This window comes from Cetorhinus maximus, chromosome 8 (assembly GCF_964194155.1).
Source record: "Cetorhinus maximus chromosome 8, sCetMax3.hap1.1, whole genome shotgun sequence".
Taxonomy (NCBI): Eukaryota; Metazoa; Chordata; class Chondrichthyes; order Lamniformes; family Cetorhinidae; genus Cetorhinus; species Cetorhinus maximus.
In genome coordinates, this window is record NC_135886.1 from 47,922,816 (window position 1) to 47,948,431 (window position 25,616).

General features: G+C 46.3%; 1 protein-coding gene across 1 annotated transcript in view; it reads right to left on the minus strand.

The window, feature by feature from the left end:
• Window positions 1-6,272: 6,272 nt before the first annotated feature.
• LOC144683279 (ras association domain-containing protein 8-like) overlaps window positions 6,273-25,616 on the minus strand; it is a 110,639-nt gene continuing 91,295 nt past the window's right edge. The window contains exon 5 of the mRNA XM_078546222.1: window positions 6,273-6,916. Within this exon, the coding sequence (XP_078402348.1) occupies window positions 6,807-6,916 (110 nt within the window). The 3' untranslated portion in view covers window positions 6,273-6,806. The remainder of the gene's footprint in view (window positions 6,917-25,616) is intronic.

The following is a 25,616-nucleotide window of genomic DNA, read 5'->3' on the forward strand; positions in this document are numbered from 1 at the left end:
CGACGAACGTAAAATCCTGCCCTATGGGCGCTGCCCATTCTGAGAAGTGGACAGGTTGGTTGGTGCCTACTTTTCTAACTAGCACAGTTCCGCATCCACCTTCTCCTTCCATTCATAAGGCACAGGTCTGGTCTTAGAGAAATGTCACCTGAGGATCCACATATATATTTTTGCTTGCAAGCCTTTTAACTTCTCTACTTTGTCCCGAAATACACTGTCGTATTTCCTTAGCAGTTCAGTAACTCCTCCTGTTTTCAAGTCACTCCTGTTTCTCAGACCAGTCAATCTTGATTTCCTGTAACCAGTCTCAGTCCTGAAGACTAGGTTCTTCTCCTGTCACTATTATCACTGGAAGCTGAGCTGTCTGTTGCCTATAAGACACTGGTACCATGGTGATGCCCTTTACCTGAATAGATTCTCCAGTGTACGTCTTCAATTTAGTGGTTGTCCACTCCAGATTCAGTCGTTGGGTTCCTTAATTTGGGTACGTAAATGTGTGCTATCCCACCACTGTAGTTGAGGCTCCCATATCTACCTCCATTATTAGTGGCTTCCCATTAACTTCAGATTGCGACAGTGATAGGTTTGCTTTTTACAGCATTAACGTTATATAGGAACAGATGTCGGTATCGGCAGCTTCAGGCTCTGCTGTATTTTCCAATTCAGTCATGTTGTTTTGCTGCTTTATGGGCTGTTTTGACTTCACCCTCATTGCCTTACTATGTGACATTTTTTATGGTAGTAATGGCATTCTGCCTCCTTGAATTTACAGGTGTCCAAATCGGGAGGAGCAAATTGGTGGGGAAAATTGTAAGAAAGTTTGTAACACGTAACAGCCAAGTGATTCCTAGAGAGGACTATTGGGGGAAGACCTCTATGGAGTTGAATTTCTGTTGTGCTGTATACAACACCCTGAGGTCAGGGGTATTAACTAGTTTAGTATGGCATCAGGTTCCATTTGGGGTATCTGCCTCATGTTGAGAAGGGAGAATGTGCTGCAGTACTTGCCTCAGTTGGGGGAGGAGAATCACTGTGCTGCCTCTCTCAGGTGGGGGTGGGGATCACTGTGGTACGTGTCTCTGGTGGGGTTGGGGAATCGTTGCAGTACCTTTCTCAGGTGGGAGTGGGGAATCACTGGGGTACCTGTCTCATATAGGGCGGGAATCGCTGTGGTACCTGTCTCAGACTATTTGAGAAAAAATGGTAGTTAAAAATATTGGTAGATTCTGAAATTTCAGTCTGTCTATGAGAATAAAAATAAAGAATGAAAGTTTTACCCTTACGTAGTGCTTTTACAACCTCAGGATGGTCCAAAGCTCTTTGCAGCCAATGTAATATTTTTAGAAATGCAGCAGTCAATCTGCAGTGAGCAAGGCCCTTCAAACAGCAATGAGACAATGACCAGATAATCTGTTAATTGAGGGATAATTAATGTCCACGACACAGGGCATAATTCCCTTGTTCTTCCTTGAAGTAGTGTCAAGGGTTCTTTGATGTCCACCTGGGGCAGATGGCTTCTCAGTTTAACGTCTCATCTGAAGGACGATACATCTGACAGTGAAGCACTCTTTTAGTACTGCACTGAAGTGTCTGTAAACACTGGGGTAACAGAAAGGAAATTGAACCTTACAATTTACCACCAAGCCCCTATGAGGTTCATAGCAATGCTGGATTCCAAGGACTGGCACTATTAGAATACAAAAAAAAATTCCCAAAATGCGGTCATCGTTGGGAAGGCTGGTGTTTATTGCTTAGTTGCCCTGAGTAGGTGATGGCTGCTTTGATACAATTGGGTGGCTCATTAGGCTGCAGTGGCATGTTTGGCCACTCAAGGGGGAGGTGGTAATATCACTGGACTAGTAATCCAGAAGCCCAGGCTAATGTCCTGGGGACATGGGTTCAAATCCCACTGTGGCAGCTGGTGGATTTTAAATGCAGTTAATAAATCTAGAATATAAAAGCTAGTCTCAGTAATGGTGACCATGACAACTATCATCAATTGTTGTTAAAACCTGTCTGGTTCCCCAGTGTCTCTTCGGGAAAGAAATCTGTCATCCTTACTTGGTCTGGCCTACATGTGACCCCAGACCCACAGCAATGTGGTTGACTCTTAACTGCCCTCTGAAATGATCTAGCAAGCAACTCAGCTCAAGGGCAATTAGGGATGGGCAACAAATGCTGGCCTTGACAGTGATGCTCACATCCACAGAAGCATTAAATAAAAGTTAAGAGTCAACCTCTTGGTGTGGGACTGGAGTCACATATAGGCCAGACCAGGTGAGGACAGCATGTTTCCCTCCTGAATGCACATTAGTGAACCAGTTAGGTTTTTATGGCAATCCAACAGCTCATGGCACTTTTACTGATAATTGCTTTTTAAATTTCAGATTTTTAAAAATTGAATTAAAATTCTCAAGCTGTCATTTTTAAAATTCATTCACAGGATGTGGGCATTGCTGGCTAGGGCAGCATTTGTTGCCCATCGCTAATTGCCCTTGAGAAGATGGCGGTGAGCTACCTTCTTGCATTGCTGCAGTCCCTGTGGTGTAGGTACATGGAGATATTTGTGATTTTGTGTGCTAGTTTACAACATGTGCTAGTGAATCAGCAGCACAGTTTATAACTCTCTTGATTTTTATTTCCATTGACTTCCATCAGTGGAGAGGTAAAACAGGTTTCCAATTCGCTATCATTGTTTACATTATCGCACAAAGTCAAAATTTCCCTCATATCCTCTGGATTATTAATCTAGATCTCTTGATTACTAGTGCTATAACATAACTACTATATGGCCATACCCTGACAGGGAATACATCAAATGGCATACTTCTTTCATGTGTATGTGTGTGTGTGTGTGATGTGCTCATCCTACTTGTGGCAGAAATTTTGTAAGGATCCTGGCAAAATCAGGTCACGGCCAAATTCTGACTCAATCCATCTGGATTACTCCAGTTTTTGTGCCAAGAGGTCGAGGAATTTCAGGGCTAAGCTATCCTTATAAAGTTGCCCCATTCTTTCATGGGATCTGGGTGTCATTGCCAAGGCCAGCATTTGTTGCCCATCTCTAATTGCTTGGATAGATTCTTGGTAAGCAAGGGGGTGATAGGTTAACAGGGGTAGATGGGATGCAGATTTCGGGCTACTATCAGATCAGCCATGATCTTATTAAATGACGGAGTAAACTCGAGGGGCTGAATGGCCTACTCCTGCTACTTTTTCGTATGTTTGTAACTGAGTGGCCTGGAGCCATATGTTGGCCAGACCAGGTAAGGATGGCAGATTTCCTTCCATAAAGGACTTTAGCAAGCCAGATGGATTTTTACAACAATCAAAAATAGTTTCATAGTCGCCATTACTGAGACTAACTTTCAATTTCATATTTTTTAGCAATTAAATTTAAATTTAACCAGCTGCTGTGGTGGGATTTGAATCCATGTCGTCCGAATATGAGCCTGGGCCTCTGGATCACCATCTCCCAAGTGGTGTCAGTTGTGGCTTAGTGTTTCGTTGCTTCATCTTTCTTCCCATCACGCGATGTAAACTTTATGATGGAGAATGCCACACAGAATAGAGAGCAGTGTGAGTTTGCCACACTTTTTAATTACAGTGAGAAACAAACAGAAGCAACTCTTGCACCAATGGGACATTCCACTCGACTTCAACACTTGGTAGTAGCATTGAAACTCACACCAAAATGCATCCAACCATGTGCCTTCTTTAAAGGGTCATCGCCTGTATGGAAAGATTATTGGGAAAATTTTTCATGGAGGGAGGAGAGCCATATATCTTTTTTTAATGACATCACAAACAACTTGGTGTAGCCAAATGAGAACAAATATTGCAAACACTTCTGCATTGAGGTCATGTGGAAATTGGAGACTTTATTTTAAAATAAAATTTTAACTTCACTTGTCATTAGTTGGAGCCATTTGTCGAGAGGTTGAAGAAACTAGTGATAAAATCTAAAAACGTTTCCCTACTTGACTGGGTGGTCACAGTTGGCTCAGGTCAAAGGAGTGGACTGCATTTGAATACTGCTTAAGCTTTTGAGGTTGGGGTTGATTTTTAAATTTATCATAATGGGTAAGGGCCAAGGCACAAACTGCAGAGCACCACTGAAGCTACAAAACAGTGGGAGAGAAGACAAAAGCAATTGAGAAGTAATGGTTAGATGGTACCAAGTTTGCATTTGAGAAGCCTGTAGATTGTAGAATGAGCCCCACTTCAGGATTTGATGGCCAAGGAAGGTGTATTCAGAACACAACAAAACAGGTTGGGTATCAACCTGCTAGCCCTTCCAACACACGCCAATGACAAGTGGTAATAGTGGGAGAGATTCCTGGTCAGCCATGTGATGGTAAGAACGTTGATGCCCCTACCACCACTATCGATAGTCCCAGACTACAATATGCATGTGAAAGTGCATTTGCGATGGCAACTCAGACCCACTGAGCGAACTGTAACACACCCCCACCAGATTGTAGGAGGAATGATAACATTGTGTGTGTGTGAAATCAATCAACTTCCCTTCTCCCCCCAATCCACACAGAAGGCAGCTGAAAAACTGTTTACCTTTGGCCCAGTAACAACAGTAAAAATCAGTAGAGAGCAGTTGAATGGATGGTTCAGGTTTAACCATTTTACATAGAGATGCTGGCGAATGGTTGTAGCCGACTGCTCATTGGGGTACATTCCTCGAGGAATCATCACCTGACCTCCCACCTCTAACCAGCCAATCTCATCAAAACACCTAGTTCCCCCATTTTCCATATTGTTATAATTGATAATAGGTGTGTTCAAAACACATTTTTTAATGTTCCTATGATTTTTCTTCACCCATGTTACTCATAGCAAAGTCAGGGAAATTAATCTTTAATTAATCCTGCAATGACCCAATAGGTCAAATGGCCTTCTGTGTTGCAATATAACTCTATAATTACTGGAGACTCCAGGACAATCCTGAAGGGTTTGCAAACCTACTGCTCGTGGAGGTGAGCAAGGCTGCTAACACAGTAGATTTAAGAGTGAGTTAGACTGACAATTGACTAAACATTTGATGCCTAGCTGGTCTGAAATGACCTTAATTGGTCCTGTGAATTCCTATAGAAATTGTTTTAATAAAAAAGATATTGCTAATAAAGAAATGATGACTGAGCTTCTTGCCTTCCTGTAGATGTTCAGTAATGTACTTTCTGAATATTGTTGAAAAAAGAGATATGCTGTTGAAGGTTTTCGTCTTGCGTTCATCAGGACCGGTGCAAGAATACCAATTGTAAAGGGGACAACAATTTGTATTGCATTAGAAGAGAGTTGTGATTGGCTGGCGAGTAGACTCTGATTGGTAGAGGCGTTGCACTGGATAATGCACCAGGGAACAGTTAACTGCTAGGCTTTTGTTTAAATGTGTTTAAATTTGACAATGCCTTGACCAATCGGAGTCGACCTGCCTGGTTTTAAACAAGGAATTTAAACAAAAGTTTGGCAGTCAACTGTTCCCTGGTGCATTCTCCATGGCAATGCCTCTACCAATCAGAGCCCGCTTGTTAACCAATCACAACTCTCTTCTCACGCAGTATAAATTGTTATTCCTTTTACAATTGCTTTTCTTGCAGCTATACTGATGAGTACAAAAAGCTTCAATAGCATGTCTCTTTTTTCAGCAATACTCAAATTCTGTACTACCAGATGACTTTCTGAGTCATTAGCACTGAGCTTGTTGTTAAGAATGGAAAACTTTGGAGTTTATTTGTTAAAAAAAGTGTTAACTCTCTAATTATTGAACACACTCTTCATTTGCAATGTTTTCTAAAGTGTCTGTACTTCTGCACCAGTTTTGCATCTATTGTGCATTGACAACATTCGAGCTGAACAAGGGTATGCAGTGAATAAGAAAACTGCAGTTTTGTGAGTCTGAAAATATGATGTTCAGTCTCAGTACGTCTTCTATGCACATGCACAGGAACTCAGCACATTGCTGTAGTACAGTGAACTTTCAGTCACTGACAGTGACAAATGCCCAGGGGCATTCAAGTACTGTATATATCCTGTTAGTCCCAGTCACTGTATCAGATCCATTTGAAAACAGGTACTGGATAGACAGTGTTAATACAACAACATACTGCTTGTCTTGTTTCCAAATACGTATTAAAGTACCCATCTATGTACAAGTACTCAACAGAAACCCCTCCCCATTTCTGTAATCTCGTTGATAAACATCCGAGATATCAGCACTTGCCTAATTCTGGTCTTTTGAGTTCCCCAATTCTCCAATTTTAATTTGTCCAGTATTGGAGACCATCTTTTCAGCTGCCTAGGCCCAATGTTCCTCTGAGGTGCCTGGGGACATTTTATTAAGTTAAAAGCACTATATAAATACAAGTTGTTGCTGACAGTACATAGATTGGCCCAGTACAGTGCACAGTCAATGGCGCCAAGCACATTGTACCAGCTTCAATACTGTAAGTGATATGTTCAGTTTCATTCTCAGTACCATATCCACATGTGTCCCTGGGTGTGATTAAACTCTATTAAGGCAATGAACATGCTGTTAACGTGGGGGTTGCAAGTCCCAGTCCAAGAGCTAGATCCAAATCCAAGATACATTGAATTCAGGTTGCCTTCATGTGGCAGAAGCCTTAAAGCAAGAATCAAGCCCTTTTCTAAAACTTCCAATGCTTCAGCAAAGCATTCTTTTTGCCTAATTCCTATCAACGCCATCAGAGCCAAACCTGCTAGCACAGCCCGTGCATGTGTTGGAGCGATCTGTTGTACTTAAAACGAGTCAAGATCAGAGTAAAATGAAGGAGTTATACGTAGATCCCTTCTTGGTTAAAACTGGAGACCATTGAGTACTGGAGAACCTTGGTTTTGGCAGGAAGCATTTTATAATTGAAGGAATCCGGAAGGAGCAGAGACTCTGTGGAAGGAGAGAACAAACATGGATGAATATACAATTTAACATTAGCATGAAAGTAGAGCTATCAAAGACCAAAAGAGGAAATTGCCAGCATCTTCCTTGACTAGTAACAGGAATTTGAATGGAAATAGACATAGCGCCAAGGGATCTTTTACATAATTTCAAAGATCAGCAGGGAAGTTATCCACAGTGTCCTGGTCAATGTTCATCCTTCAAGCAACATCACAAAGAGACAGACAATCTGGTCATTATGAATTTGCTGTTTGTGGGAATTTGTGTTGTGCCAATTTTCTGCTGTGTTTCCTATATTACAACAGTGACTTTACATTTCACTTTAAGAGCACTTCATTGACTGAAAAGCGCTTTGAGACATAATGCAACTCTGGGACAATTCTGCTCTAAGTGAGACAGCGGGTGGGAAAAACGTTGTTTTACCCGCCGGCCACGATGATGGGTTTTCATGCTGCATCGTCCTAAACCTGTCGTATTACTTATGCATTATCAGGAAACATCGTTTACATTGCGGGTGGGCTCTCATTCACCCACCACACCATCACCCCGCCACTTCATCACTCTGGGTGCCATATTTAAAGTCCAGCTGCATGCACATATCTCAGTGCTTCCAGCCCATGATGGCTGCAGGGAAGATGTCCACGAAAGGCAAAAAAACTGCAGCCCCCAGGTTTAGTGACGCGTCACTGGAATGCCTTTTGGATGCCGCGTAGGCCCGCCGGGATGTCATCTACCCCCATTCTGGCCGCAGGATGGGCAGTGGCATGACCAACCAGGCTTGGGAGGCGGTGACAGCTGTGGTCAGTGCCAACACCCTTCAAAAGAGGACAGCCACCCAGTGCCACAAGAGGATGCATGACCTCTTCCATTCTGCCAGGGTAAGTCACTCTTCTCACACTCTCAACTCACACACTCACAAACCCTTCACACATCCGCAGTGATCTCACTCACTTGCAACTCAAGGGATATCACCATTCACGCTCCCACACACACCTTCGTTGTTCTCACCCCATCCACGGGACCACTCACCACCCACACATGCCAGGCATACTTATCATCTGGCCTGGCAGGCGTTCTGCTTACACTCTCTCCATCTTTATTCATGCAGGACAAGCTGGCACACAGCAAGAGGGAGAGGTCGTAGACCGGTGGAGGAATGCCTGAAATCAAGGTCCTCATGGACTTTGAAAACAGAGCCATCCAGCTGGCCGGTGACGATCTGGACCATTCCTGATGGCAAGGTCGGCAGTGTTCTACCAAGTGAAGGTCCAGCAGTGCAACATCCATCAGACAACCATGCTGTGGGTGGTGTTCTGTTTCACAGGCCACTGCCATGCACTAGTTATCTTCCCTTGCTTCCGTAGGCACATCTGGGAAACACCTGACAGATTCCATGACCCAGGGCCTCCAATCAAGCCCGGAAGAAACCTCTGAAGAGGAATCTGGAGGCACCCTCCTTGAGGTCCCATCACAGCGCTCACCCACACACTCCACCAGCACTGAGACACACACCTCAGTGGGACCTAGCTTTAGAATAGCCTCAGGATCACAATCTGGTGAGCACATTGCACTGTCTGGTCCACAGCAGGGGCTTCCCAGGTGTCCAGCACTCAAAGGACTGCTGGAGACCAGGAATTTACTAAATCCGAGTCAGATGATAAGCCTCTGGACTCGGTCACATCTCAGTTGCTGGAGCTGCATAGAAAAGCTCGGGAACATCAGGAAGGGATGTCCGCTGCACTCCTCCTCAGATTGCAAGGCACAATGGAGGAGTCCGTCTGCCTTCAGGCTGAGGTGATAGTGCCGGCATGCCAACTCACTGAGGTCAACACTGGTAGAATGGCGGCTGCCCTGGAGACCTTGGTCCAGGACATTGTTCCTGCTGCACAGGCTCAACTCCATCGGTGATGCCAGTTGGCCTCCAACAATGTGTATGCAACAGGGGTGCAGGTCAGCTCAATCACACTCCAGTTACCCCTTCTCCTCAAGGACTCAGCCTGGGGCCCTTGGCATCCATGGGGAGGAGGATCAGCAGGTGCACACTCTGGGACCATCCACCCAGGTGAATCCAAGAATGTCCGGCCCGTCCAAATCCCCTCTTCTTGTGACCGCCATAGCTCCACAGGCTGAGGAGGGTGCCTCTGCCACACAGCAAGACCCTGAAAGCAGGCCAGGGCCCTCCATGTCTCGGCCCTCCAGAGGACGCCCACCAAGGCCATCACAGACAGGGAGTAGCAGTCAGCAGGCTGCCTCCACCTCCACTGTGGATGCCCGGGGAACACCAAGACATAGTGGCAGGATTAGGAAAATTAAGAAGAATTAGTTGCACAGCCTGGGCATGGGAGTTAATCACTGGTACATAATGTTCTCTATTGTCAATAAACTTCCAAGAATGTCTCCCTGTCTATGGCCCCTTGTTCTGATGAGCAATGTTCTTGTTATTCAGATGTGAAACCTTTCTGCACAAGATAAAGGCAGGTGCCTCAGTCCAAGGACACTTCCCTGTGCTTCATGCAGCCTTCAGACCAAAGTGATGGTCCAGCCTCACACTCCCTGGACACATTACTGATGCTTGCACCTCGATGGTGCTGGTCATTGTGCCAGAATGTTGTAGGCAGGCACCACAGAGTTCTGTCATTCTCTCTGTGTGCTCTCAGCACCTTTAAGGTGGGGCTGGCCCCCATCTCTTCAGTATCTGTGACCAGTGATGCTGTGTTCCTGAAGCGGTCAAGTGCTGAAGGCGGACAAAGGATCAGATACTTTTAAAGTTTCATGACTGCGTCTCTATGGTATGGCCTTGATCACAGAGCAAAAGCTCTCAGCCAGACAGGAGTCAGACATTCTCAGAGGCAATGTGAAGATCTATGGGGTGTCCTCACTGCATGTCATCATCATCCTTCTGCAATCGAGTGACTATTAGGGCCTGCACTGCATCTCCATGACAGGAGCATTATCACAGAGCATATATGCGCTGCCATAAGCCAGACTGGAGTCAAATATTCACAGATGCAATATGAGGATCTATGGGTCTCCTCACTGCATGTCGCCACCATCCTCCACAAATCTGGCAGCTATGAGGGCCTCCCGAGCGGGCCTGCCTCATCTGGTCAGTGCGAGGGTCTCATCCCCGTCATTGCTGCTTTCAAAGACCTCCTCACCCTCATCCCCATCGGTGTCCCTCTCATCGGAGGGGACCTCCAGCTCCTCCATCTTCTCCTCAGCCTGCTCCTCTCCCCGTCGCAGTACCAGGTTGTAAAGGCTGCAGCAGGCGACGATGATGTGTTACACCCTCTGTGGACGATGTTGCAGGGCTCCACCAGACGAGTCCAGGCACTGGAGCCTCATCTTCAGCATCCTGATGGCCTGTTCCACTAAGCTGAGAGCTGCAGCACGAGCCTCGTTATATCATCGCTCTGCTGCAGCCTGAGGCCGCCACACGGGTGTCATCAGCCACATCCTCTGTAGGTAGCCCTTGTCTCTGAAGAGCCAACTCTGCAGCTTCTGTGGGCCCTGGACGACGTCAGGGATCTTGACAAACTGAGGATGTAAGAGTTGTGCACACTCCCTGGGAATCTGTGCAGACCTGCAGGATGTATTTCTGGGGGTTGCATACCAGCTGCATATTCAGCAAATGGAATCCCTTGCGGTTGATGTAGTTGACTGCGTGTTGTGATGGAGATCTGAGCGCCAAGTGAGCACAGTTGATCGCACCCTGCACCTGTTAGAAACCCGAGATCTGGGTAAATCCAATCGCTCTTGCACCCTGGCTGTCCTGGTCCTGGGAGAATCGACAAAGTTGTGTGCCCTCGCAAAGATGGCATTCATGACCACATGGATGTGGTTGAGGGTGGAGGCTTGTGATATTCCACAGAGGTCACCTGTGGAGCTCTGAAAGGAGCCACTGGCACTGTCACTTTGATGGCCACTGGCAGTGGATGCCCTCTATGTTCCCGTGGTGCCAAATCCTGCAGTAGCTGGCAGATGTGACCGACCAGTTCCATAGACATGCGCGGTCTTCAGTGACACTGATTCTTGGTCATCTGCAGGAATGACAGGCAGCATCTATAGATCCTGGATGTCGCTAACCAGCCAGCGATGACTCACTGTGGCTCTTTGGCGGCATGTGCGGGTGGCCCACCTACCCCTTCTTCCTGAACATGCTGCTCCTCCCTTTGCGCAGCCAGGCGCCTCCATTGTTCCCTTCTCCATCGTCCTCGGTCTCTGTACGTCATGAGGCACACAGCTAGTTCACCAGACTCCATGATCCTGATGTACTCCTCCTGCAGGATGAAAGAGAGACACACATGGGTTAGCATGGGTGTACTAAGAACCTGTCCTGGTTAAGGGTGAAGACCCCTTAATGCATCCCGGAGAGTGCTGGCCACCACTTGGATGGCCAGAGATTAGTGCGCTGCATGGCTGCCCGAAACCCTACCTGCCTCTGCCCCAGTCCACCTGCCCGATTGGTGGCAGCTTTGCCCATTGGACTGCATGCTGTGCTCTCAGCTCAGGCACAGGCATTCTCCTAACCCGCTCTGCAAGGCTGCATTGTTAGCTTGAACCATGGGGGAGATTGGTCCAAACCGGGATGATGACATTGCAAGGGGCTGGGAGCGCCTCCACTAGTGACTGCTCCATGGCCAGCTTTAGTGAGGAGATTGTACAACGTGTGCAGTCATACAACTGTTCTGCAGTCCACTAAAACACTCATTAATTTGCATTCTGTGCTCAAGGGGTGAAAAGCTCTGGAGCACTGTGATCCCTCTGTGTTACTTGAGTGGGCAGATAAGCTAGAAGCCCAACTCCAATCATATCAATGGCTGTGCCTGAACTGTCTCAGTTGCAGAGAAATGGTCACTTTATATAAGGTTTCCCTAATGTGTGATCACTTCCCTCACCCACCCTACCCCCCACCCCGAATGCTTATCTGCTACCTTGAACCGCAGGGCAGCCCTAGCCCCTCCCCCAAGTCACCTCAACTGCAAGGCTGCCCTTGCACCACCCCCCCACCCCCCATGTGCCTCAAGCTCGAGGTCCAACAGGCGACCCTGGTGAGTGCTGTGCAATGTTACTGTGTACCCACTTCCGAGTTCCTCTCAAAGTGCAGCCCGCCAAGTGCACACCTTTTATATGCTGTTGTGAAACATGTTGGCATGCTTTCCCCCTGATGTGGGTGAACGATCCAGCAGCGATTCCGGTGAGCAGGCCTAATAATGATATGCAGATGTATTACGATGAGGTTCCCGATGTCCGGTGGTGGGAAGCACGGCCCGTGTTCGGTAGGCTGAGCGGACGATTGCAAACTGGTTTCACGCTGTCGTGAAACCGATCACACCATATTATCTGCCCACGCCACCGAACATGCCCGATGCTGGCAGGCACGGAAAATCCCGGCCATACAATGGTCATGAAAAGCGCTACATGAATGCATATCTCTTTTTTTTTTACAAAATAGCCAGTCAGCCCATTCATCTCGTTGCCCCAGGAAGGCCTGAATCATTGTGTTCCACTACTGCCTCAGCTGGAAGCCTAAATGTCCCTCTTACCTCCAATGAATTAGAAACCTGTCCATTTCTTTTTTGCTTGCTCACTGCATGCAGTTCCACTTTTCTCAACAGCTTTGTGATGTGACATGTAAACCTGGCATTTGTGTCAGAGAACCAGAACCCTAGGAATTTTGGAGCCAAGGTGTCCAGACTCAGTCATGTAGAATGGCCATTTGGATGAGATACCAGAAGCCTCTTGATACTGTTATGGGCAGTGTATCTGTACCGCTCTCTGAAAGAGGCTTAAAAGTGCATTGATAGGGATGGCTCCCATTTTTCCACCTCTCAATTGACCCCAGGCAGCATGTTTTAAAAAGAACAAAATGTTTTAACCCCGAGTCCTGCAACTGTCAGGAACAAACAAATGACAGGTTTTCTTGTAAGTTTTTAAAAGAACGACAAATGTTTATTAATCAACAGCTGAATATATACACAACCATACCCACTCGCACTCTCATACAGGCACACACACACACTCAAGAAAACATCATGATAACAAAAATGGTATCATGCATTTAGGTCTTAAGTGTTTGAGAGTTCTTTGTCACCCTTGCTTTTCCCTGGGGTGAAGTCTTGAAATGATGCAGGTCCGTAATGCTTTTTTTGGTTCATTGAAGAAAAGGGTCTGGATGTTTTAGAACGATGGACTCGCTGTAGGTTATTGCTTACAGTAGCTGGTTTCTCTTGTTCCACACCAATCAAGGTGTGATATCGAAGCTCTGTAGCGAAACCCTGCTCCAGTTCCTCAGATAGAGAGGTCAAGACCAATCCAAATCTCTGCCCACTGATGTTTCTTATGTAACATGAGATTTAAGCACACAAAAAGCGTGAAGGTTAACAAAAAAAGGTTCCTTTATTCCACCGGCATCAAAACTGTATAAACTTCAAGGGAAAGCATAACTTCAAGGTACAAACTATTTCCAAAGAATATTCACCTCCGATGCTCCAGATCTCTGTCCTGTTCAGGGCCTCGGCTCCTCAAAGCAGTGTCTCATCAGTCTTGTTCTGCTGCTTCAGCTCCTGGATGCAGTCCTTCTCTCTTCTCTCTCCACGAGGCTTCTCAGACTCAGGGGTGCTGCCATTCAGTCTGAATGGTACTCTAATTCTCTTTCCTGGCTCCTTAGCTACCCTCAGGGCTTCCAGCTGACCTAGGCTCCTGCCATACTGCCACTCAAGTCCTGAATTTGCCCTTGCTGCTTTCTCCCTCATCTGATGGCATCTTGCTCCATGCCCTCAGCTTGCGAAAGACCCTGCTTCCTATGGGAAGGGCCCACAGGGGCCAACCAGTTCCCCTGCTCAGTGCTCTTCCCCACCAATGCCACCTGCTTCTGGAGGCCCTGCTACATCTGGGCTGGGTCTTGTTCCTTCGTTCGTCTAGTTGTTTCTCTGTCTCCGCTGAAAAATGTGCCTTATTAAATTTCTATACCAGAAACCCAGTTTCTGTCATGTGACCAGAGCATCTTTTCCATTGTCCTCACAAATGACTAGGCCATTGTCATACAATGGGGTCCGAGTATTGCCCATTCACATACCGTCATGTGTCGTCACACCCATTCTCTGAATTTCAACTCTGGAGTTGAAAGGTCTGCAAACAGTATTGTAAAACCAGTTTCTTTAATTATTTAGAGAAGGGCATCCATTAACCACAGGAAGCGTCTTTTACATTTTAACGACACTGTCAAGACTTGTCCAGACATGAAGATTAACTCAGGTATTGGCAGGAAAGAAAAGGTCACCTGAACTCTCAGCTCCATTTTGCTGTAAAGTGTCCATTTTGTATTTATACTTCATAAATCCATATTGCATGAGTGTGGCAATACCTATAGAAGTATGCCCTACACTAATTAACTGACACCAGGGCAGCAGGGGAGAAAACAAGCATGGAGATGCTGCTATACTCAGGGTATTTCCACATACTTTCTCAGTTTCGATGCTAAGGTTGTGATGCTCTCACTTTGAGTCAGGTTGCAGTTTCCAGGCCAACTCCTGAGCAGACATTTCTGTCTATGATTGCGTTACTGGAGAGATGTTAAACCGAGGCCCTGTCCACCTGCTCAGGTGGATATAAAAGATTTCATGGCACTATTTGAAGAGCAGGGACATCTCTTAGTGTCCTGTCAAACATCCCTTTCCCAACCAATGATACCAAAACCAATTAACTAATCGTTGATCCTATCTGCTGTCTGAGGGAGCTTGCTGTATGCAGACTGGCCACCATATTTGCATATTCAACAATAGTGATCACAGCTCAAAAGTAACTTGTTGGTTGTGAAGCTCTTTGGGATGGCTAGAAGCACAATGTTGGTTGTGAAGCTCTTTGGGATGGCTAGAAGCACAATAAGGTGCTGTATAAATGTACTTTCTCTGAATGAACATAATGGGCATGCGCTCATTCCCCTGCATACAAGTACTATCCATAGGCACAAATCACCATGAGAACGTGAGGAACACCTCAGAAAGAGGAGTGGAAGAAATTCAAAGGTTATGGGCATGGCAAAAAATGTAACTAATGAAGAGGAGGACGAAGGCGAGTGATCACTGGCCACTGTTATTCTCAACATGTGCAAAGACAAAAGTTTGAGTAAAACAAAATGTGTTGTTGCCCATAATAAATAAATATAATAAATTACAGTCACAGTGCCTCAGCACTGCACTGTGTAGCAGCTTACATTTTGTGTCAATTCTCTTGAGTCATGCTTGACCCTTCTAACTCAGAGGTAAGAGTGTTAACGCTGAGCCAAAGTTTTGCTTGCATGTGTGAGGCAATATAGAAAATGTTTATACTCATCAGGAAGTAATTGCTTCATAGCTAGCACCAGACGCTGAACGTGACAAACCACCTGAGGTGAGGGACACTCATTAGTTGTGAGGATTAATTGCTGAAGCCGTGAATGAGCTTTTGTCTGCAGATTGATGTGTGGAACTTCACATGACAATCGATTTTGAAGCATGGTGCCAATGAATCAAAGAAAGAGTGTGAATATACCATGAGTGAACACTGCTCTGACCTCTGAATGAATCCTTGAAGTGTTGATAACTGTGTTGAAACTTTGAACCCAATTCAACTGCAGCCAAATGGCTTGAGGCCAGATGACAGCCACAGTGTAGGAGCCATCTTTTATTTGGAACCAATAAAACTGGTTATGGTGCCCTACATATCATGGTCCAGTAAAAACTAAGGGTAAAGTTATATATTTTCTAAGTACGCTGTGGCCTCTTGTGTATCCCTCAGTTTTTTTCACTTCATCATTGGTGGCCACATCTTCAGCTGTTTAGGCCCTAAGCTTTGTATTTTTCTCCCAAAACCTGTCCACTTCTCCACCTCTCTGTCCTCCTTGAAGGCGCTGTTTAAAACCTACCTTTTCAATCAAGCATTAGGTCATCTAATCTAATGTCTTCTTCTTTGGCTTGGTGTCATTTTTGGTTGATTTCATGCTTGTGCTTGTGAAGCACTTTAGGACTTTTACTATGTTAAAGTTGAGTTGTTGTTTTATTTGGGTTGCCAACTGTGATTAAATATATTCCTGGAGCTTTCATCATATGACTTTCCCCCACATTCCAGCCAAGGGTCAGCCAACACATCCAGCCTTTCAAAGCAGTGCCTTCCTGTCCAATTGGAAAGCAAAAAGACTCATTACCCAATTGGGTGATGCTTGACTGTCAGCCAAACAGCCTTTTCTGCCCCCCCACCACCCCCCCCCACCCCTCATCACCGCCGTTTTCAATATTTTTATCTGGTAAAGAGAAATGTTCAAAGAAAATGACAAAGAAAAATCCAACCTTTTTCAATGTCCCAATGATTTTTCTCCAGGGTTGCACACAGCAGTGTCCTGAGGACTGACCTTCAATTCCTGGAGACTCCAGGTCAATCCTGGAGGGTTGACAACCCTACATTGCATGTATCAGGGTCGGAGAGCTTGCCCACTGCTGGAGAAGCTTTGAAAATGGTAAGTATGCTATTTGCAGGAAGTTTCCCAGGGCAGCACATACTTAGAAAATTATCCCCCCCACTGCCCCAACTTCCTTTTAAATAAAGGGCCATTGGTATTTACATCACAGGAGGTCATGCAGACCACCATCCCTTTACTGGCTCTTCACTGGATTTTACATAAAAAGTGAATCCTAGCTGCATCTTATAGGGCAGCTTTTTAAAAATGTATTCCTTCAATGGGATGTGGGCATCACTGGCAAGGCCAGCATTTGTTGCCCATCCTTAATTGCGCTTGAACTGTGCATGCTTGCCAGGTAATTCCAGACAGCATTTAAGAGTCAACCACATTGCTGTGGTCCTGGAGTCAAATGTAGGTTAGATCAGGTAAGGATGGAAGATTTCCTTCCGCAAAAGACATTAGCAAACTAGATGGGTTTTTACAACAATTAGTGATAGTTTCATGGTTACCATTACTGATACTACTTTTCAATTCCAGGTTTTTTATTAATTGAATTTAAACTCCACCAGCTGTTATGGTGGGATTCTGAACCTATGTGCCAGGGCTTCAAGATTACCAGTCCATTGACATTACCAATGCACCACTATCACCCTCCAACATTCTGTTGGAGCTAGTTGGGTGGTACAAACATTGTGCTTTTAGAAGTTTTCAATGAGAACATATCGACATGATGACTCCAAAAATCTCCATCTATTTTGGGTGCTGTATCTGGGACAGACAGCGGTATTGGAATTCGGGACAGGGCCTAATGTCCATTGACTTTTTTGTGAAATATCAATGAAAGAGGTGGGACTGGAGATGTGGTACCACCTGGTGCAATTCTGGGCAGTTTTGCCTCTGTAGCCCTGAGTGCTGCATAGCCCTGCACAAGTCTGGTGTACTCGCAAGTCCATCAAAAGTGGAGTCAACATGACCCCTTATAGCAACCAATCCCAGAACCACTTTGCAAGCACTGGGGACCTTTATGCCAGCATGATTGGAACTCCAGTGCTGTGGGGAGGCCTCAATTGCCAGGTGCCCCAAAAACAGTTCAAAGTGCACCCACCAGATTCATACCTAGAACACTGGATGAAGCCAAGGGTGTGATTTGCCAGCAGGTGGCAGTCCTGCTATGCCATCATTATGGCAGCAGATCGAGACCAGGGGATTCGTTATTTCAATTTAATTTCCCAGCCTTCAAACTGCATAAATCCTGCCACATAGCTGGCCTACAATTCAAGGTTGAATAGAGCTCGAAGACTCGCGTCTAATTTAAGCAGATGCCCCTTTGTCTCTATAAAGCCTCGTGTGACGATTAGATAGGTAGCACTGGATTAACATGAATGCTTTTTTTTCTCAGTTGAAGAGGCTCCATCTAGGTTTCTAGGTTCCATCATCCCTCCCTCACTGCAGAGCTCATGGACAATCTTACCCCCTATTCTTTTCCTCAGCGTATGGAATGTCTCAGTAGGATGTGCTGATAGACTTGCTACAGCTGGTATAACAGTGGGGCTGGAGGAGTCCTGCTGATTCAGGAAGGTGATTGGTCTGCTTTATTAACTTGAGCATTCCTTTCTTCAAGGCCTCCTGCTTCTCTTTATTAACTTCCCTGTATCCTCCGGCATTCCCTCTCTCATTGCTCTTCAAACTACAGTTTTCAACTGTTTTATTTTTGTTTGTGTGTTTAGTGGGGGGTGGGGGGGAAGCGGGGGCAAGAGTGGCGGGGTAAGTACAGATACAAGCAAACATTGGCCCCATCCTAATTTTGAAAGTACAGTGTCATCTGTTAACAAGGAAACCAGTGCCGTTATTACAGAAAACATGAGCTTTATTAATCTACTGAAACAGGAGTAACACGCGGTCAGTCAGCAAATATAAAATACTGAAACCTGATGAGCTCGCAAACTCTGCATTCTCTTGAAGATTTCTAGACTGCAGCTCCCATTTCAATGTCTATGTCATTTAAAATGTACATTTTCTTTTCACATTAGCTTCCCAGCCTAACTATAACAACTTGCATGTGCATAGCACATTTAACATGGTTAAATATCCCATTGCAGTTCACAGAAATGTTGTTAGACAGAATGACACGCAGTCATATCAGGAGATATTAAGGTAGGTGAACAAAAAGCTTGATCAAAGAGATAGGGTCTGCTGAGAGAGCAGTGGGGGCTGGGTCAGTGAATGTATTCAAAGCTGAGCTAGACAATTTAATCTTAAGGAAATTGAGAGAGGTAGAGAGGTCAGAGGTTTAGGCAGGGAATTCCAGAGTTTAGGGCCTTAGCAGCTGAAGGCATGGCCGCCAATAGTGAATTAATGAAAATTGGGAATTGGCAGAAGCTTCACGGCCCAAAGGGTCATTTCTTTTGTAAGATCATGAATAACATTAGTAGGCAATCTTAACAGGGAATACATCGTATCCAAGCACTGCCCCATCCTCCCTTACACAAAGACTCCTTACACAAATCCGTGCTCCACAATATCCTCTAGACAATAGCCAGATGTGGAAATCTTGGCTGATGTTTTTGTCCCTGCTCCTTTATCCAGGGATGCTGAGGTCAGTTGTAATACTCATGGTATCACATAACTCAGCAAAGGCAACAGATTGAGTTTATGATCTTCCTAACCTGTATAGCTCAATGCCAAACTGTACTCATTTACAAGCTGAGCCCCTGCTCCCTTCTTTCATAGGTAATGGCCACCCGTCAGTCAGGTGGCTGTACAGTTACCCCAAATTATGTTTTTTTTATTCAAGTCCAGACTGTGAAAGTGGAAGGGGTCGCCTTGCAAGGAAAGGTTGAGCAGGTTGGGCATATGCTCATTGAAGTTTAGAAGAATGAGAGGCAATCTTATTGAAACATATCAAATTCTGAGGGAGCTTGTTAGGGTAGATGCTGAGAGAATGTTTCCCCTCATGGGGAGTCTTAAACTAGAGGGCACGGTTCCAAAATATAGGCTCTCCCATGTAAGATAGAGATGAGGAACAATTTCATCTCTCAGACGGTAGTCTCTGGAATTCTCTACTCCAGAGAGCAGTGGAGGCTGGATCATTGATCATAATCAATGTTGAGTTAGACAGATTTGTTGAGCCATGAGGGAATCAAAGGTTATGGGGGAGCATGCAAGAAACCACAGTTAAAGCCACAATCAGATCAGCCATGATCTTATTGAATGGCAAAGCAGGTTTGAGGGGCCAAATGGCCTACTCCTGCTCCAATGTCTTATGTTTCTTACGTTTATGTTGCAGCCAATGTTAAATGGGCAGTGAGGATTTTAACCACGTTTTTAAGCCTTTATTATCCTGTTAAAGTCGATTTACTCCAGTGAAAAGCTCAGCACCAGCTGGGATCAGCATGGACCTGGGCCTCCTCCATCTGATTACATAGGATTACAACTCAGAAGCAAACTAGACCAAACAGTAATCCAAAATATGCTCAGATCCCCATATCTCTTTAGATCCCTTTCCTTCAACCGCTAAGCAAGCCGATTATCAAATGTTGACATGGTCTCGGCTTCAATCAGTAACATACCAAATCTTCACAATCCTCCATGTAAAAAGTTTCTTCTGCTCTCTAACCAATCAGTGTGAAATTGAATCACAAAATGACACTACAATGGCCTAGTTGGCTTATCAGAAGCAGGCTGCACAGATCACGGCCTGTGTGGTATTGTCCAATGACATGGGTCCAAGTGGCAACCCCTGTGTGCACTCGAACACATTAAATTGGCGTTAGCCTGATGTCACATAGCCAACCAGCTGGTGTGATGCCAGGATTCCAAATTTGGATCACACATATCCTGACAACGCCTGCATTGTCCATTCCTGAATAAAGACGTGTGAACAGCAAGATGGGTCTTGAAGTAATGTTCCTTAAAGAGCTAGACAGTGATTGTAGGTAAGTTACATTTTTAAAACTTTTTTTATTGAAAAGTATCTGAAAGTACTCTGAAGCATTTTTGGAGGTGTTTTGGTGCATTTTCCTGATATTTCTACCACATCACCATCGGGATGGCAGAGGAGTAGATAACATTTGCACCAAACAAATACTAGGCAATGACCATCTCTAACAAGACAGAATCTAACCATCTCCCCTTGCTGTTCAATGGTGTTACCTTTACTGAATGACTACCAACATTCTGTGGGTTACCATTGACCAGAAACTTAACTGGACCGCTACAGAGCAGGTCAGAGGCTGGGAATTCTGCAGTGAGGAACTCACCTCCTGATCCCCAAAGTCTGTCCATCATTTACAAGGCACAAATCAGGAGTGTAATGGAATACTCTCCATTTGCTTGGATCAGTGCTCCAACAACACTCAAGAAGCTCGACACCATCCAGGACAAAGCAGCCCTTGTGATTGGTACCCCACCCACCACCTTAAACATTCATTCCCTCCACTACCGACACAAAGTGGCAGAAGTGTGTACCATTTACATGGCTTTCGTAAAAACTCACCAAACCTCGCTCAATTCACCTTTCAAACCACAATCTCTACCAGCCAGTAAAACAAGGGCAGCAGGTGCATAGGAACACCACCACCTGCAGATTCCCCTCCAAGTTGCACACCATCCTGATTTGAAATAATATCGCCATTCCTTCACTGTTGCTGGGTCAAAATCCTGGAACTCCCTCCTTAACAGCACTGTGGGTGTACCTACACCACATGGACTGCAGCAGTTCAAGAAGGCAGCTCACCACCAGCTTCTCAAGGGCAATTAGGGATAAGCAATAAATGCTGGCCCAGCCAGCGATGCCCACATTCCACAAACGAATAAAAAAAAAGCTTGTCCACACAAAGGCTGTAATAGGTATGGGGATTGGAGTGGCAATATCTCTAAATCTGTAGCACAACAGATGGAGCAGAGGCTGTGGAGAGGGTAAGCTCCATGCCATTCCCTCTGTCAACTTGCAGTTGGACTCCTTCATGCTCCTTGGCAGTGACAGGAGGATGTCTGTCAGGCCAGCCAATGCGCCCAGCATCTCAGTGCTCATGCTCATCCTGCATGCCTCTGTATAGTGGTCCACATCAGAGTGCTCTACAGCAGTACCTGTCTTCCACCTTGCCCTCTGATGAGCTAGCATATGAACCGTCCTTTACCCGCTGGCCTGACTGTAGCCCACTTGTGCCTGGTGACTCACCATGTGCTGATCTGAACTTTATTCTAGCCTCCATGGTACGTGCAGTGCCAATGTTTGAACTGGTGGCCGCAAATGAATGATTAAGTAATAAGGTAGCGCACATATAGACAAACTGAGGGGCTGGGATGCATCATCATCATCCCCCAGAAATGATCATTTAATTTGATTTTGTAAGTTTCCTTTGACGTTTTGTTTTAGTTACAGTGCCCCAGCAGCGGCTGTCATCCCCTCCCGTTTATTGATTTTTGTTGACTTTCTTGACTTTGTTACAATAAAAGTGTATAGACAAACTGAAGTGCAGTGGCTCATGAATTGATCTTAGAGGAGGAAGGAGCTGTAGATTTTAAACCAACCACCCAGCATCAAACTGAGATTAGCTGTGAGATTAGCTGGCTGAAATGGAGATTACACTACTGTCATTTCCACAGAGAACCTGATGATTTCTTTAACAAGAAGCTGAACCGCAATACTAGGTTTAAGCCTGGGCAGCAAATTGAAAATCGTAGAATCATAATCCATGCTGATTCTTACTGTCAAATATGGAGAAGAGGAAACTGGGTTCAAAACATTAACTTTGGCTGGAAAAAGCACGATTTAAGTTCCCACATCTGAACATTGAAAAGTTGCATTGGATTCTCTACATTTTCATATGTAAAATATTTGTGGGAAAAATCTCTTCTTTGGTTTGAAGGGCAAAATTAAAGGCAATGCCAAAATGCTGGAAATGATGAATGAAGAGTCAATAATCATGAAGTTTGAGCAATTCATACCCCCAAAAACACCTTTTCTCATTTTCAGTGTTTGCACCATTTTCAAGATATTCGAAAACAGCCCACGGTTAAAAGTGTGTACTTTACAGTAAGGTTATGACAACCCTGTGTCACGCTGCACTCTCAATGTAACAATTGTTTTTCCCATGTCATGGACCTATTTTCAAGGTGGTTTTTGAATTGTCAGACTTTTGGGGTTTTGAATGCCAAGGTTTTGAAATTGTCAGTTAGTTTTTTTTTTCTCGTTTTCTAGGCTGGTCTCTTGCTGCTCATTTTCTTTAGGACAGTCTTCAGGTAGCAGAGAACTTTTTGCCCAGTTTTCAAAAACCTGTTGATTTTGAGACAAAAACATAGGCCAGAATTTTCCCGTTGGCATGTGGGGCATTCCCGCACATAAAATGGCACGTGGTGACGTCGGGCGAGCATCCCGATGTCACCGCGTGCCAATGTGATATTTTGTTGGGCAGGTGCGCGATGATCTCCGATGCGCACCCGCCATTAGTTAATGGGCCACTTAAGGCCCTTCAGGCGCCAATCGACGGCGCCTGTGAGATCTTCAGGTCGGCGCATGGACGCAATGGGCAGGCGGGTAGGACACATTTGTATAATTCTCATCCACAGGCGGGATAAGAGGGTTCAGTGGGGTTGCGAGTGTGCTCTGTCAAATTATGTTTTTTCAAAGTTACTGATACTTGCCTGTGTGATCTGCAATACTTCAAAACACATACCAGTTGCTTGGCCTGGACTCACAACCTTCAGGACAGCACTCTGCAGTGAGGAATCTTTTTTGGGCCTGCATGTTTCAGGAAGCCTTCCCTTAGCCTGGGAATGGGAGCTGAACTCTCCACTGGAGACACCTCCCCTGAGGAGGAAGGGAGGGCTAGAAAGGGGAGGAGGCCAGGAGTGCACATTCAGCCTCCAGGGAAGCCACCTTTGGGAGGACAGGCGCAGGTACAAGGGGTGCAGGGCCAAGAGGTAGTCCAAGGTGGAAGGGGCTGCAGAAGATGCCACTATCCTGCAGCCAGGGTATACAGGCAGTGAAGCAGCTACCTCAATATGTCTGAGGTGCAGGCTCCATACTCAACACCTAAGTGCAAAATCTGCCTGGATAGGAACATTAACTAAGGTGCTTGTTAATAAAGTTGAATGTCCCACAAATCACTCATAACATTATTGGAAATCATCCACCTGCAGAAGAAAAGAGGCACCCTCAGCCATGGTGACATGTCTGAATTTAATATTACAACCAAAGGAACTTAAGAAAACAAAATGACAAAGGTATTAAAAATCACACTAACTCATAAAGACCTCATTGCGGGCCAAAAGCACCAGTGATAAACCCGTGGTGTGCCTAAGGTGCTTTATGTTTACGTTTTCTACATCTTGGTGCTGCCCCTTCGCTGGGTGTGGCATCTGAGACAGCCTGCTGACTCTGCTGTCCTGTTGGCCTCGATGACCAGGGTGATTGTTCTCTGGACTTGGAGCCTGTGCTGGCACCGCCTGGGAGGGAGCTGCCAGTTCCACAGCTGGCATCTCCCCAGTCATCGCAGCCTCACTAGATGCAATGGTCACTGGCAGAGGGGCAGAGGAGCTGCTGCCCTCATCCGGAGTGCCCTGAGAGGAGCCCACAGAGACAACAGGCAGCTGCTGCGCCAATGTGAGGTCACTTCGGGCCTCCCTGCTCACTGTGGATAGATGGACACCAAACTGGGAAACTTAGTGCCCAGACTATCTCCCACATTGGCACTGACCAGCTGAGGTCAATGCCGATGTGAGGACTTGCTGGTCCGAGTGCATCCCCAGGAAGCCCTGATTGGCTCGCTGGAGGAGCCTCTCCACGAGTGTCGCCACTGTCTCCATGGAGGACACATGGCGCTTGGCCATGTGGCTCATTGCTTCGGTGATTGTCAGCATAGACCCCTGCACCACGGAGACCAAGCCAAGCATAGCCTCATGTATCTCCCCCAGATGCTCCCGCACACCCGGCCGCATTTCCTGCAGCTGCTGTGTCGCGGATGACTCCAGAGGCACATCACCAGGCACCGACTGAGCATGTGCCTAGTCCCCTGCAGTCCTCCGACTGCTGGCGCCATGGACACTCTCTGTCTCTGCCAGCTCCTCCAGCGACTGTGAAGTGCCCTCACCGCTGCGCCCTGGGACACTAACCGATGTTCTAATTCCCACCAAGGTGCTAGTATCTGCACTGGTGCCGCCTGGCAGAGATGGTGTGACGCTGGTGAGTCTGTGACTTCAGGGTCCTCAGGTGTGAGAGGGGGCCTCTGCTGCTCCTGCTCCCAGCCATGCTCCGCTGATGCTGAAAGGAAGAACAAGGACATTGGATCAGTTAACGTGGAGACAATGTCAATGTGCATCCCTGTCCCCCGATGCTCATCCTTGCATAAGCAATGGTCAAGCCATGTTGCAAACTTCAATCACTGGACATGGCTGTTGGGAGAACAATGGTGACCTCACTGCTGGGCAAACATACCTGCCCGTGGCACCCCAGCCTCACCGACACCGGTGGACCTGGGCGCATGGTGCCTCTCCAAATCTAGGGCCTCCTGCTTGAAGCGGCTGAGAATCGCCAACTGCGCTGGGCCACCGCCAGTCCTCACCCGCTCGGCGGCATTATGTGCACTCTTCTCCTGAAAAAGAGAGAAGAGCATTGATTAGTGCTACTTGTGCCTGGACTCTCTTCACGGACGGCCCACCCCAACCAGAGTGGGACATTGCAGGGCTCTCACCCTGCTGCTGCCGAACACTCACACTAAGATGCTAGGCCTGCCCCCCACCCACATGGTCAAATGCTAACCTACATCACATTAGGCATCACACGGTCTAACCTTCCATAGCAAGGAGGTGCAAGCACGTGGAGCGCATAGGACAGCAGGTCGATCGGTGCCAATGCCACCTTGAAGCTCCCTTCCCAGCATGTCATCACCCTGACTTTGACACGCCCTGGAGTTCCAGCACTGTGCCTTGATGCAGCTCCTCCAGGTTGCTCCCAAAACAGTCATGTGGGTCTCAGTGTACCACATGCTGCAGGGGCAGAACCCATCTCTTCACCACCCTCTCAGGGTGACCTCGGCATGGGCAATACCTGCTGGCCCACCCAGCGAAGGACATGCCATCAATGATTCAATGCAGTCACTACACTCAGACTTGGCAGGGGTGGGGGCACCAGGGAGGAAAGCCTGCCTGCTGGGTTAAGTGACCAATGCCAACATGTTACTCACCCTTCCTGAGCGCAATAGGTCATTGAAGCACTTGCGACACTGGATCCAGGTGCACCGCACCACGCCA